Source organism: Spermophilus citellus, assembly GCF_964194105.1.
Source record: "Spermophilus citellus genome assembly, chromosome: 4".
Lineage (NCBI taxonomy): Eukaryota > Metazoa > Chordata > Mammalia > Rodentia > Sciuridae > Spermophilus > Spermophilus citellus.
The window spans coordinates 22,460,667-22,476,764 of NC_138185.1; the positions used below are offsets into that span (position 1 = coordinate 22,460,667).

Here is a 16,098-nt window from a genome sequence, read left to right on the forward strand (position 1 = left end):
GGCACAGGTGGAGGTAATGGTGGTGATTTTCCTATTATGAATATGACTGCTATGAACATTTTAATGCTTGTAGCTTTCCCCACATTTTGGCTTCCTAAGGACAAATTCAGGGATGGATCACTGCCTCAAAGGGTAGGATCATATAAGGCTAAAATTAACAATGTCAAAAGGAATATGAGGCTAAAATTATCATCAAAAGGATTGAGCCAATTTAGAATATAATAACTACCAGTTTCATTTCACTATTGTCAGCATTCAGTATTACTGATTTTTTCCTCCCTCCTTCCTTCCCTCCCTCCCTCCCTTCTTTCTTTCTTTTACTATAACAACAGGCAAAAGCTCGTTCCTTTGATCTGATGGGACTTACACACTGCCCAATACTGACCTGGGGTACTCAATGTCAGACCTCAACAACTTCTCTCTTGTCTCTTCATCAATCATTTCATAAAATTTTTCTTTCCTTAATCGAATCAACTCAGTTCCCAGGCTCACGAGAATCAAGGGCCGCATGTCACGACGGCTCTCTGGAAGGAAGGCCTGGTGAAAGCCCTAGAAAGAAGTAATCACAGAAAACTGGACCTCAGAAACCAGTCAGTTCTACCAGCAGATTTTCTAGATAGCAAAATAAGGCCTCAAATAAGAGGTGAATCTACTGCAGTCACTGAGCTTGTGATGGGGAGGGGAAGTCCAGGGCTACTTTTGCTACTTGACATGACAGTCTTCTGATTCCTGGAATTAGAAAGCCCTAAGTACTTTCTCCATGGTCCCACCTCCACAGAGCAGGCTCTGTTCCAAGAACTACACTCATACCACTGCTTCTTGAGCTTTCTCCAATGTCCAATCTCAACTATCTTTTTTGAGACAGGTTTCACTCTGATGCCCAGGATAGCCTTGAACCTCTGTGCTCAAGTGATCCTCTGCCTTGGCCTCCTGGACTAGCTAGAACTAGCCATCTCCCCCGGCTTTCAACTCATTTTTGCCAAGCAAGCTTGTTTTCTCTTCCTCAGGACTTAGGACAAAAACCAAATAGCTAGTCCTTATTTAGACATCCCCCTTTTCAGCCACCCCTTACCCCATCGTTTTCTGTAGGCCCCAGTCCTCTCTGCAGCTTAGTGTACCCCCTGCTTTTTGGCTTGGTTCATACCTGGTTGTATCTGAAAATGAGATGGAGAGCCATAGGCATACCTGCTTGCTTTACAGAGTAAGCCTCTTTATAAGGAGACACTCTGGAAATGGCTGAGCAAAGCCAAGAACCCTTGTTGCTATACTCTAAATCCAGTGTTCACACTTTAGCTTATTGGCTGGTTAATTAAGACTCAGGTAGGGAGGGAAGGAGAGGCTACTGGCCCCCCAGAGCCTCCAGCGCCCAGCTTTCTAAGACTCAAGAACAAAAGAGATCCCAAATCAAGAGACCTGCTCTTTGGAGGCCAGGTAAGATTAATCCTGGCTTCCAAAAGGATATCTACATTTTTCATTTGCTTTGTGGCTTTGGGCAAGTGATACCTCCCCCTGGGCTGCTGTTTGCTCACCTATGAAATGAAAGTGACAGCCAGGCACAGTGGTGGTGGCACGTATCTGTAATTCCAGCCACTCAGGAGGCTAGGCAAGAGGATTACAAGTTTGAGGCCAGTCTGGGTTCAATCTCCAGTACTAAGGAAGTGGGGGAAAGGAGCGTGGGCAGGGGGCAAAAATGTTGCTCCTACTATGTGAAGAAAATACATACAAATATAATCTTCACAACTGTCCTATTGTATAGGGATCATCCTCCTTAGCTGTGGAAAATGAGGTTCAGAAAAGAAAATTTACTTGTCCACAGTCATGTATTTTATATTCCCAACAACGATAACACTGACAACAATTGTTATGGTTTGGATATGAGGTATCCTTCAAAAGCTCCTGTGTTAATGCAGGAATACTCAGAGGTAAACTGATAAGATTAGGAAAGCTGTAACCTAATCAGTCCATCCTAGTTGGAATGGACTTACTGGGTGGTAACTGTAGGCCATAGAGTTAACAGTAGGGGTGTGGCTGGAGGAGGAGGGTCATTCACTGGGGAGTGCCCTGGAAAGGTTCATCTTCCCTGTAGTCTCTTCTCCACTTACCCCTCTGCCTCTCTCTGTTCTGGCCACTATGAGCAGAGTAGCACTTCTTTGCCATGCCTTTCTGCCAGGATGCGCTGCCTCACCTTGGGCCCAGAGCGATGGATTCTGTTGTCCCTGGACTAAACATCTTAACTTTGAGCCAAAATAAACTTTCCCTCCTCCAATTCATCCTTGTCAGGTATTTTGATCACAGCATCACAAAACCTGATTAACACAAAGACGAAGGTAGCACCAGCTAACATTTATTAAGCATCCACTAAATTACAGGGCCTCTTGTAGTTTGTGGTTATATTAAGTCATTTAAGTCTCACAAACACAATGGCATGGTTCCCTATTTTGTAGATGAGGATGCTGAGGTTAAGAAAAGTGTCCAACATTATACAGCATTAAAGCAATAAAACCACTCTTTTTAACATTTTTTATATTTATTTTTTAGTTGTAGTTTGACACAATACCTTTATTTATTTATTTATTTTTATATGGTGCTGAGGATCGAACCCAGGGCCTCACATGTGCTAGGCAAGCACTCTACTGCTGAGCCACAACCCTAGCCCCAGGGGCACTCAACCACTGAGCCAAATCCCCAGCCAAATCCCCAAATCCCCCAGGGTCTCATTGAGTTGCTTAGTAACTCATTTTTTGCTGAGGCTGGCTTTGAACTCGAGATCCCCTGTCTCAGCCTCCCAAGCCACTGGGATTATAGGCATGCCACCATGCCCAGCTAAAGCCAGGATTTGAACCCAAGTTGTCTGTTTTCAGAATCCACACTTTTTACCACTATGGTATGAGGAAACTGAGGAATGAAGAGGTTGAGTAACTTGCCCAAGACACAAAGTGGCAAAGCCAGCATTTGTTTTGTGTTGAGACAGTCTCATTACATTGCCCAGACTGATGTCAAACTCATAATCTTCCTGCCTCAGCCACATAAAGCCAGGATTTGAACTGAGGAATCTATTCAGGAGCAGTACTGGCACTCTTCTCCACTTCCAGGTCCATCCCCCATCACACACGAACACATGAACACACACGTGGGCATGCACACACACACATACACACACACACGCACATAGCTGGAGTCAGGTCACTTCCTCTGTCTAGATCCTTCCAAAAGCTTCCCAAAGTACCGGGGATAAAACAGAATACTTCATCATGGCTGCCAAGGCATGGACTATCTATCTCACCATTGCTCTGCTTTTCAGCCTGGTCCATTGCTGCCACTACCCTACCTCGTTTACTCTGTTCCAGCCATCCTGCCCTCCCTTCCAGTCTCTTCAACATGCTGTGCCTCCTTCCTGCCTTCCTGCCTCCTTCCTTCCTTGCTTGTCCTTCTGTCTGAAATATTCTTCTCCCTTGTCCTGTTTCATCATTCAGGTCTCAGCTTGAACATACTTCCTCAGAGACCTCATTTAAGAAGGTCATCTCCCTACTCTGCTTTCCAGTACTTTTCCAACAGCAATTTGCTATTTTTCATGTACTTGTTAGAAATCTGTATACTATGTGTAACCCAACTAAATCAAATACCCCATGAGGCAGGAGTTATGTTGGTTAACTCACTCACAATGGCACCTTGTGCCATGCTTGGGAGCACAATAGATACTCAAGGAATATCTGTTAAATGAGTGCACAAATGGAGTCACAACATTCAAGGTGGCAACTCACCCTGGTGAATTTCCTCATTTTCTGATGAGGATACAGATTGAGAGGCAAAGTGATTTGCCCAAGTCTGCACAGCTAGCAATTAGAAACAAAATCAGAATAATATTCCTCAATCTGTCACCTCTTTGCTGCTCTGTCCATGGCTCTGGCCTGTCCTGACTACCTCTTAGGCCTAGGCCTGCCTATTCCCTGGAAAGTTGGTTCTCCTACACCTCTTGGCTCAAAATCTGGGTCTCTCTGCTCCAAGGCCCCCACCTCTGCTGTTCCCATACTCCTGCTTCCAAGGGTAAGGGAAACGTGATAGATTCTTACCTTTTGTAAGTGAATAATCAGAGCTGTTACCCACTCATTTGCCTTAAATGAAGCCAGGGCCTTGAAAGCAGTACAGAGTCTTATTCAAAAGCACCTCATTAAGACTTTCACCAACATTTTCTTCAAAGAGGGTCACATAAACAAGTATTTGTAGAGAGCCTTCTATGTATGTGGTGTCCTGTGCATAGAGGGGGAGAGGTGGCCAGGTCCTTGCACTAAGCCCTACTCATAACCTTCCCCGGCCTCCTAAGGAATTAAGACCAAACTCCCCATTCTGGCATCGTGAGTCCTCTATAGTACTGGCCTTATTGCTCATGTCCCTTACACAGCCTTCCATCAAGGTCACCATCTACTTGCCCTCCATGCTTTGATTCCACCCAGGGTGCCCAAGCATGCCTAGCTTTTCCACCTTGGTTCCCTGTGTCTGTTCAGTTCTGAGCAGCACTCTCTGAAACACTGACAAATTTAAGAGAAGCAGGCAGTAAAGAGGCTGGAGAACACATCACATGAAGAATGACTAGAGAAATGGAGGATGTTTGCCTGAATAAGAAAATCGTTAATGGAACACTGGCACTGTGCCTGGCTACAGAAATGCTGAATGAAAACCAAAACATCATTCTCTAAATATCAATGGGGCCATCACATGGTAAGGAAGCTGATTTCTTCTATTTTCTTTTTTGGGAGGTAGAGACCATGGGAGTAGAGTTACTTTAAAGTTGCAAAAGGCAGCTGGCAAATACCTGTAATCCCAACTACTCAGGAGCCTAAGGTAGGAAGATTACAAATTCAAAGATAGCCTGGGAAACTTAGTGATACCTTGTCACAAAATAAAAAGGGCTGGGGATGTAGCTCAGTGGTAAAGGAAGGGTTCTATCCCCAGGACTGGGGGCTAGGGGGAAAAGTTACAGAAGTTAGGTTTTTCTTGAACAAAAGGAAGAATTTTCTAAGAGTTCAAAAATATTCAAATCAGCTTAGAGGGTTCATTCTAGAGGCTGGCTCTCTGGTAGTCTTGGGCTGACTTTCCTGATACACCAACTAGTGAGACAGGACCAAACATGGGGAAGGAGGGCGTGAAGACGGTCTTGGAGCAACTGAACCGAGGCACAGCAGAAAGGGCACGGAGCAGGTTCCCAGACTCTGCATGAGTGCACACAGAGTTTCAAAAGAAAGCCTCTCCCCAGGCAGGCTGAGGCCCGCTGCTCCATATCTGTTACCACCATGCTATTCATCCTGCCACTCAGCTCCGTACCCTTCACCAGCTTCAATGGTGATTAACTTATGACCAGTCTTGGTTCATCCATACTCACCCCTTTACTATTGGATTAATTTTTTAATGGTCTATTTTTTAGAACAGCTTTAGATTTACAAAAAAACTGAGAAGCTAGTATAGTATTTTCATATATTTCCCAACCTGTTTCCCCTATTAATATCTTACATTATATGATATCTTTGTTAAAATGAACAAACCAATATTGACATATTATTATGAGGTTAATGAGTTATTTAGATTTCCTGTTTTTAATGTAATGCACTTTTTTTTTTGGAGGGGGGGTGATGGTGCTGCATCAAACCTAGGGCCTCTGCCACTGAGCTACATCCACAGCCTACCAAATGTCTTTTTTCTGTTCCATTATCCTATCCAAAATACCTTACATGTAACTGTCACGTCCCTTTAGTCTCCTCACAGTTGTGGTAGTTTCTCAGGCATACCTTATATCTGATGACCTTGACAGTTTGAAGGGTATACATCAGGAATTTTGTGGATGCTCTAGTATTAGAATTTGTCTGATATTTTTCTCACAATTATACTGGGGTTTTGGGGTTACTGAGAGAATGACCATTAGACACAGTGCCATTTTCATCACACCATATCCAGTGGCAACATTATCAACATGATTTATTACTGTTGATGTTGTCCTTGATAACCTGGCTGAGGCAGTGTTTCTTAGATTTAGCCCTTTTCCTTACTGTACTCTTCAGAAGGAAGTCACTGTACACAGTTCAATCTAAAGAATAGGGATTATAATGTAATGTTCTCCCTTCTTGAGGGCAGGGTATCATGCTTCAGAATTATTCTGTAGGGAGATTTGTCTTTTCTCCATCTACTAATTCATTCACTATTGATTTATTTATATCATGAATGTATGTCATTCATTTATATCAGTATGTCATGGACGTTTATTTTATACTTTGGGTTTACAATCCTGTACTGCTTTATTTTATTGCTCAAATACCTTTGGCCAGCAGGGGTTCTTTACAGTGGCCTATGCCCTTTGACATTCCCTGAAGTTTGCCCCCACCAACATTTCCTTTATTTTCAAGAACTATAAAATGTTCTAGGCTCATCTTACATAGACCACTGTTCCTTTTATTGGGAAATGTTATTAGAAATCAAGATCTGGCTTCTTGAGATTGGCCTGAGAAATGATTTATTTTTTATTTTTTTTGAAATGACACCAAAACCCAGGCAAATGAGATTGTTTCAAACTAAAATACTTATGCATAGCAAGGGAAACAATGAACAGAATAAAGAGACAACCTATAGGATGGGAGAAAAATTTGCAAACCACACATATGATAAAGGAGTAATATCCAAAACATGAAAAACAACTTAGTAGTAATACAACAACCTGATTAAAAAATGGGCAAAGTGCCAGGTGCATGTGCACATCTGTAATCCTAGCAGCTCAGGAGGCTGAGGTAGAAGGATCACCAATTCAAAGACAGCCTCAGAAAATTAGAAGGCCCTAAACAATTTAGCAAGACTCTGTCTCAAAATAAAAAGGGCTGGGGATGTTGCTCAGTGGTTAAGCATCCCTGGGTTCAATCTCAGGTACAAAAAAAAAAGAATTCCACCATTATGCATAATTATAATGTGCTCAACATCATTAAGCATCAAGGAAGTAAAAATTCAGTATCAAGGAGATACTGAATCCTATTGTTATAAAACAGCAATTATCAAAAAGATTACAAATATTGGTAAGAATATTTAAAAAAGGAATCCTGGGCTGGGATTGTGGCTCAGTGGTAGAGCACTCCCCTAGTATGGGCGGAACCCGGGTTCGATCCTCAGCACCACATAAAAATAAAGGCATTGTGTTGTGTCTATCTACACCTAAAAAATAAATATTAAAAAAAAGGAAAACTTGCACATTGTTGATAGAAATGTAAATTAACATAACCAATATGTAAATAGTATGGAGGGGTTCCTTAAAAAATTAAAAAATAAAAAGAATCATTTGATCCAGCAATCCCACTTCCAGATATATATTTAAAGGAAATGAAATCAGTATGTTGAAGAGATAGCTGCTTTCCATGTTTACTGCAGCATTATTCACAAGAGTGAAGATGTGAAATCAAAGGGCTGGGGGTGTAGCTCAGTAGTAGAGTGCTTAGCATATATGAGACACTGGGTTACTCTCCAGAATCACATAACAAATTAATTAATTAATTAACTTAAAAAATAAAGTTATTAAAAAATGCAAAATCAACCTAAGTGTCCCTCAATGGATGAACAGATAAAGAAAATGTGGTACATATGCCAATTATAGATCAGAATAATATCTATAATTGGCATATGTACTTCTTTAAAAAGAAGATAATATTGTCATTTGTAACAACACAGATGAACCTGGAGAACATTATATTAAGTAAAAGCCTGTCACTGAAAGATAACACACATCTCACATATATGTGGAATCCAAAAAAAGCTGAACTCTAGAAGTAGAGTAGAATGCCTGTCTGGTGCTGTGGGTTGAAGATGTTTTGGGGAATTGTTGGTCAAAGGAAATAGAATTTCAGTTAGGAGGAATAAGTTCAAGACATCGATTGTACATGGTGGCTATAGATAATAATAATGTATATACACTTGGAAATCCCTAAGAGATTAGATATAAATGTTTTCATTATAAAAAAAAATACCATATGGGGCTGGGGTTGTGGCTCAGCAGTAGAGTGCTCATCTAGTGCGTGAAAGGCCCTGGGTTCAATCAATTTGCACACACATAGATAAATATTTCTATATGTAACCATCTGTAAGTGTATCTGAGCTAAATTTGAATTCATACTGATGTCTTTAACCCATTATCATATGGATCCTTCTAGCTGCCTCTCATCTGTAAATTTCTACTCATTTAGTGAAAAACCTAGATCCCACCATTTGCCAGTTTTTACTTAATTGATCCACTTTAATATATACTGTAGTAATATCAGGATTATTAATACATACCTACATGGGAAACAACCTTATCAACTAGAGTACAGGGTTCACATACAAATTCATTTTGCCTTTAATATTTTTCCTAAATTTTTTTTAAATGTAGATGGATATAATACCTTTACTTTATTTATTTATTTGTATGTGGTTCTGAGGATTGAATCCAGGGCTTCACACATGCTAGGCAAGCACTCTACCACTGAGTTCTAACCCTAGCCTCTACCTTTAATTGTAATGACTCCACTCATTTCCAAAGTTACTTAATGTTAATACCCTTTTCCCCAACCTCTTCAGGATGTTTCATGCATTTGTAATGTTAGATTTTCTTATCATAGTCCACATTCCTTCCTGAAATCCACTGACCTCCTAAATGATTCTTTTAAAATTGCATATTTTAAGATTCACTCTTAGCCAGACACAGTGGTGCACACCTGTAATCCCAGTAAGTTGGGAGGCTGAGGCAGGAGGATCACAAGTTCAAAGCCAGTATCAGCAGATTAGTGAGACACTTAGCAACTCAGTGAGACCCTATCTCTAAATAAAATAAAAATTGATGTCTTAACAATACTGAATCTTCCAATCCATGAATACAGAAATATTTCTCCACTTATTTAGGCCTTCTTTAAATTCTTCCATTAGAGTTACATAGCTTTCAGCATGTAGATTCTATGTGTGTGTGTGTGTGTGTGTATGTGTGTGTGTTGTTGAGATTAAACCCAGGGCCTTGTGCATGCCACGCATACACTCCACTGCTGAACTACATCCCCAGCCCCTGCACGTAGATTGGCGTATATTTTGTTAGATTTATACCTATCCATTTCATTTTTTTTAAATATTTATTTTTTAGTTTTAGTTTTAGGTGGACATTTATGCGGTGCTGAGGAGCAAACACAGTGTCTCATGCATGCTAGGCAAGCACTCTTAACATTGAGCCACTACACCAGCCCCTCATTTTGTGCTATTATAAATGGTTTTCATTTTAAGTTCCAGTTTTCATTGCTGGTAGAAGGAAAGCAACTGATTTTTATATATTAACCTTGTATCTTTCCATCTTGCTATAATCTCTTATTACTTTCAGAAGTGTTTTGGATTCTTTGGAACTGTGGACGCAGACAATCATATCATCTGCAAACAAAAACAACTTTCTTTCTTCTCAATCTGTATACCTTTTTATTTCCTTTTCTTGTCTTACTGTACTACTGGCTCAGACTTTCAATACAATGATGAATAGGAGTGATGAGAGGCAACATCTTTGCCTTAACACTCTTGGATATTCTAAAGCTCCCAGCTGGCATGTCAATTTATTTATAGATATTTTAATATGCATTTCTTCAATATAGAACTCCTTAAAAACAAGAGCCACAATACTTTTATCATATCTTAAAAATCAATGATTTTTGTGGTTTTTTTTTTTTTTTTTGGTGCAGTACTGGAGATTGAACTCAGTGGTGCTCTATCACTGAGCTATACTACCAGCCTTTTTTATTTTTTGAGATAAGGTCTTACTAAATTGCTGAGGCTGGCCTTGAGTTTGCAATCATCCTGCCTCATTCTCCTGAGTCACTTGGATCATAGGCATATGCTACCACATTTGGCTAAAAATCAACATTATATCTTAATCTCATTAAATACAGAGAAGGGTGTTTCTAAACCTTTACTTTCATATTCAACACTCTTAGCCCATTCATGTTACACACTGTATCATGAACAAAGCTCTCTGTACACTTACCACAATTTCTCCTTCCTCCACAGTGTGGATCTTCATGTAGGCCCCCACCACAGCCTCCTTGGGGAGCTCACCAAACTGGGTATTAACCATGGGACACTGGATCGACTGAGCACGCTTGGATCTGAAACATGACAGTTTGTTAAAGAGAACTCATTTATAACACAGCCAGTTCATGAGACCCTAAATAATCAGCCCTTACTCTATTCTATACTGAGAGCTTCCCTTCCTGAAGAACACACCTTCCAGAATGTAAGAAAAATCAAGCCCATTGTCAGGGATTAGAAGTGTAATAGGAAGAAGACTTGAAAAACAAAGATATGAGGTTCCCTTTAAACACCTGAAGTTTGTTATGTGAAGGGGTTGATGATCCTATATGGCTAAGCCAGACTTATTAGACTTCTTTCTAGGCAGAGTTTTTTTTTAATATTTATTTATTTATTTTTAAGTTCTCGGCAGACACAACATCTTTGTTTGTATGTGGTGCTGAGGATCGAACCCGGGCCGCACGCATGCCAGGCGAGTGCGCCACCGCTGAGCCACATCCCCAGCCCTAGGCAGAGTTTATTTATCCAATAAAGAACCGGTTGCAGCTCTAGTCTATGAGATTCAAAGCTCATATGGAGGGAGAAATTTTTCTTTTTTCTTTCTTGCTACTAGAGATTGAACCCAGGGGTGCTTATCCACTGAGCCACATCCCTAGCCCTTTTTATTTTTAGTTTGAGACAGGGTCTCGCTAAGTTGCTCAGGGCCTAAATTGCTGAGGCGGCTTTGAACTCATAATCCTCCTGCTTCAGCCTCCTGAACCACTGGGATCATAGGCTTGTGCCACCATGCCCAGCCTAGAGGAAAAAATTTCTAACAGTCAAAGCTGACTGAGGAGCTGGGATTGTAGCTCAGTAGTAGAGCACCTGCCTAGCACATTTGAGGCCCTGGGTTCAATCCTCAGCACCACAAAATAAACAAACAAATAAAATAAAATAAAGGCATTGTGTCCATCTACAACTAAAAAAAATATTTTTTAAAAAAGCTGTCTGAAAATGGAACAGACTCCTTTGATAAACAGTAAACAGCTGTATTTCTGCCTCCCTTAGGTAGAATTTTCTGAAGAAACTCAGAGAAAAGACCCAACAACACACAGATACAGAAGATACCTTCTGCCTCCTCTTCCTTAAATGGGTTACTGAGGCCCTGATAAAAGAAGTAGTTGACTTCTTAAAGTGTACCTTTTTGTTAGAAGCAGAGAATACAAGGCCTGGGTATTAAGCCTAGGACCTGTCTAGGCTGCCTCAGGGACACACCTACTCCTTTGAGAATAACCTGGATCTGCCACTTATATTTCTGCCTCAGCATCCCTGATGTTCTGCCAAGGAAGTCATATCCGCCCCCCCTTTATAACCACAATCGGGGCCCCTCTATCTGCCAAGAGCTGAGCTTACTTGATCTTCGGGCCCAGCAACTTGGGGAGACTATCTCCTGAGGTTTTGATTGTCTTATTGAAGCTTGTCTCCTGTTGCTTCCAGGATTCCTGGAGATGTAGAAGTTTCAAACAGCTAAAGTCCTGTAGAGGATATGATTTGATCTGGAATTCCCTAAATCTCATTATAGGATTCATTTCTGTTAGAGAAAGCACAGAAAAGCACATTAATGGGCCTTTGCATATATGACAGTGGTAGTGCTGTTGGTGGTGGAAATACAGCATAGTAACCTGCCTGCATAGTCTGGTACATGAAGAAATTAAGAAGAAAAGAAAAAAATGTGTGGCTTCGCCCAGTGCAATGTCACATGCCTATAATCCCAGAGGCTTGAGAGGCTGATGTAGGAGGATCACAAGTCCAAAGCTAGCCTTAGCAACTTAGTGAGGCCCTAAGCAACTCAGTGAAACCCTGTCTCTAAATAAATACTAAAAAATGGGCTGGATGGGCTGGGTTGTAGATCAGTGGTAAGAGTGCTTGCCTAGCATGTGTGAAGCACTGGGTTTGATTCTCAGAACCACATTTAAATAAAATAAAGGTCCATCAGCAACTAAAAGGAGGGGGGTGTTGAAGATGTAGCTCAGTGGTTAAGTGCCCCTGGGTTCAATCTCCAGCACCAAAATAAATAAATAAATAAACGTGCAATACATGGACTTTATGTAATGTCCCTCTATGGCTGGCTCTGTGCTAGACCTTTTCTAGCCACTTCATCCAGGCAAGTGCGATTAGCCTAATTAGACATAAGATGAAGAACCGAGAGTTCAATCACTGATAAAAGGGCTGATGCTTGGATTTGAACTCAAATCTATTTGATTCAAAGTTCATATCTTGGGGCTGGGGATGTGGCTCAAGCGGTAGCACGCTCGCCTAGCATGCGTGCGGCCCAGGTTTGATCCTCAGCACCACATACAAACAAAGATGTTGTGTCCACCAAATACTAAAAAATAAATATTAAAATTCTCTCTCTCTCCCTCTCTCTTTAAAAAACAAAAGTTCATATCTTCAGATTAATAGATAACACTTATCTCAGCTTTCAAACAGGGCTTTCAGATTGGGGCAGGAAGAGCAATAAAAGATAAATGGATGACTGGATGACTTGTCCCAGAACCTTGGACAAGTCACATAATCTCTTTTAGAGCTTTGGTAGGGTTATTTTAAGAGTTGCCAATAAAGTATGAGATGCCTAGCACAGTACCAGCATACAATAGGACCTCTATGCAAATTATTGAAAAGATCTCCAAAGAAATACTATTTAAAAATAAGAAAGCAAGCCAACTACTCAAAAACACTATGCTTAATGAAGAAGTAGGACAAAGAGTTTACATGGCATAATTCCATTTTTATGAAACTCTAAGAGAGACAAATAGTGACAGAAAGCATATTGGTGGTTGCTTACGGCCAGGTGCAAGAGGTGGAGATTAACTGGGAAATGGCACAAGGAACTCTCTGGGGTAATGAAAATGTTCTATAACTTGGCTTTGGTGGTTACGTGGGGGTATGGATTTATCACAATTCATTGAACTACACATTTTAAATATATGTACTGGGCTAGGGATGTGGCTCAAGCAGTAATGCGCTCGCCTGGCATGTGCAGGGGCGCTGGGTTCGATCCTCAGCACCACATAAAAATAAAATAAAGATGTTGTGTCCACTCAATTGTTCAAAAAGAAGAAATCGAAAGGGAAATTTAGAAGTATTTTGAATCGGGCTGGGATTGTGGCTCAGGGGTGGAGTGCTTGCCTAGCACAGGTGGGACCCAGGTTCGATCCTCAGCACCACATAAAAATAAAGACATTGTGTTGTGTCCATCTACACCTAAAAAATAAAAAAAATTAAAAATGTATTTTGAATCAAATAATGCATAGGGTCAAAGAGTCACTTTTCCAGCATAACACAGATAATTAGAGAAGGATCCTGTATTCAAACATAAGTGATGTGGCTCCTGAGGCCGCCATCTTAACTACAACATTAGCCATGATAGATACAAAGAAACCAGGGTCTGAAACCTTGAATATTCACCAAAGTTACCCAGCTAGTAAGTGGGATTCGGTTCCAAGCTTTTTTTCCCCACCTTTCTCCTTTGTCTCCCTGTGTTAGCCTCCCCATAGCCAGACCTCCTAAGATTAGAATTTAGGAGGTTTGGCTGCATCTGTGAGGTGATCCTTGGGGAGAAGAGCCCAGGTTAATGCCGAAATTATAACATAAAAGGATTAGTGGGAAGCATGTCAGTACTTAGTCCAAGGTAAGATGTAAAACACCTGAACCATTACAAACGTCTTAGGGCTGGGGTTTCTGACCCAAGTGGATAAGACAAAACAAAACAAAAATCTCCAGAGGTTAGAAAAGGAAAGGAAAATGCCATAACTGAGATGTGAATAGAAAAATCCTGCCCTTGAATAAGGAAACCTGGTCAGAACCTTGGCCAGTTCTATAGGCTATTATCAGACAATGTCTGTGTCCAACAGTGGGAATGGAGAAAGAGAAAGACTGGAGATATTTATGAAGAATAAAGTCTGCAATTTGGAATCAGGCCAGAACTCTGAAGTTCTCCACTGTTATTTTTATCCTTTGTGATCCTTAAATAAGAAATTCACCTTTCTGAGCCTTGGTTTTCAAATCTGTAAAATAAAAATACAATCATGTCTTTTTGAAAAGCTATTATGAAAATGATGTAATATGTAGAAACAGCCACCTGGATACTTCACAAATAATCAGAACTCAGTGATTGATACCTGTTCCTCATAATTATGAGCAGACACACGAGTTTGGATAAGGCTCTGTAGTGTGTGCGCACTTTGCAACTTGGAATGTAGCACCTAGGATATGTTAATCCATTGATTATGAGTTGCTTCTGACTAGCCTCTAGATGCCAGGCTAGTCCTAGGCCCTAGGAATACAAAATCCTTACTGAGCTTAAATTCTAGGGAAAAACATATTCAAGAACCATTTTAGACTCAATGCTATTATTTCAGTGGGGCTAAATATGACAGAAGAGAAATACAGGGTATTTAAATGGAATACAATGATGAAAAGAAGATGCTGATCCAGCATGAGAAATCAGGGAGAATTCTCTAAAAAAAAAAAAAAAAAAAAAAAAAGATGTTTAGTCTAAAATCTAAAAAGCAGAAGAAAACTGGGCAAAAAGAGGGATGAGTATGTGCGAGGCAAAGAGTTGATGGCTACATGGCAGAACCTGCAGAGAGGAAGAGAGAAGGCTAGAAAGGAGGCAAGGTCTGTGGACCAGGTTTTGACACTGGTAGAATCAGACAACCTGTTGGCTCTTAGAGCTCTAAATGTTTCATTTTTATTTTTAGCTGTAGATGTTCGTAATACCTTTCCCCTCCCCCCCGGTGGTGCTGGTGATTGAACCCAGGGCCTTGTGCATGCAAGGCAAGCATTCTACTAACTGAGCTATATCCTCAGCCCCCATTTATTTATTTATTTCTATGAGCTGCTGAGGATCAAACCCAGTGCCTCACATGTGCTGGGCAAGTGCTCTACCACTGAGCTACAACCCTATCCCAAGATCTAGATGTTTAGGAATCTAGGGACAGGGAACTGGAACCAGAATAGGGCCCAGGGGCTCCCTTACCGTGGCTGTCAGCTTCCAGAGGTGGCCATCTGGCTTACCATTGAGATGAGTCCCTAGAGGTCTGTCATCTATCAACTCCAGATGCTGCCAGATCCACTTGTAATAGTAAGGGGAGGTCTGAAGGTCTATCAGCCGCAGGACTTCACAGCTGCCCTGGACACACCAAAGGTCACAAACAAAGGATTAAACCCCAATACTCTAGGCAAGCCAGGGTTTAAAGATAAGCTCTCTATATTGCATCTTACCCCAGTTTGTTGTATTTGCTTAATGCAAGTTGTTTCATGTTTTTTTTTCCTTAATAAAAATGTTATTTACTTATCAGAAAAAATCCAAACAACTACAGAAGCATAGAAACTAAATACAAGGCGGGCACTGGGGAAAAAATATCACCACAGAGGACATTACTGGGACAGTCAGTGAAACTGATTATGAACTCCAGATTATATATTCTATAAACATTAAAAGTCCCTAATTTTGGCCGATGTGGTGGCACACGCCTGTAATCCCAGTGGCTTGGGAGGCTGAGGCAGGAGGATCGTAAGTTCAAAACCAGACTCAGCAAAAGCGAGGCACTAAGCAACTCAGTGAGACCCTGTATCTAAATAAAATACAAAATAGGGCTGAGGATGTGGCTCAGTGGCCAAATGCCTGTAAGTTTAATCCCTGGTATCCCCACCCCTGAAAAAAAGTCTCTAATTTTGGTAATTATTCTGTAGTTAATTTTTATCTTAGAAAATAATCATTTAAGTATTATGAATGATACTTAACTTTTAAAAGTTTCAGGTGAGGAAAAAAATACATATAAGAGCAAAAGTAGCAAAATATTAACTGGTGAATCTGGATTGCAGTTTTTCAGGAGTTCTTTGTCCTATTCTTGAAATTTTTCTATAAATTTAAAATTATTCCAAAATTAAATAAAATTATTCAACCAAGCAGAATAAGATTAAATTAAAACCACATTAATCCTAACACCCAGAAATAACTAGTAGCAATATATTATGAAATGTTATTTCAAACTT

General features: G+C 40.5%; 1 protein-coding gene across 6 annotated transcripts in view; it reads right to left on the bottom strand.

Annotated features, from left to right (window-relative positions):
• The window catches only part of CNBD2 (cyclic nucleotide binding domain containing 2), a 62,350-nt gene that overhangs the window by 13,567 nt on the left and 32,685 nt on the right, over positions 1-16,098 (bottom strand). For 5 of the 6 annotated variants that reach the window (XM_081291110.1, XM_081291111.1, XM_081291107.1 and 2 more), the window contains 4 exons: positions 15,118-15,232; positions 11,452-11,629; positions 10,016-10,136; positions 386-549 (listed from right to left, as the gene is read on the bottom strand). In XM_081291110.1, the coding sequence (XP_081147236.1) occupies positions 386-549; positions 10,016-10,136; positions 11,452-11,629; positions 15,118-15,232 (578 nt within the window). The remainder of the gene's footprint in view (positions 1-385; positions 550-10,015; positions 10,137-11,451; positions 11,630-15,117; positions 15,233-16,098) is intronic. The other variant, XM_081291112.1, reaches the window with a different exon arrangement.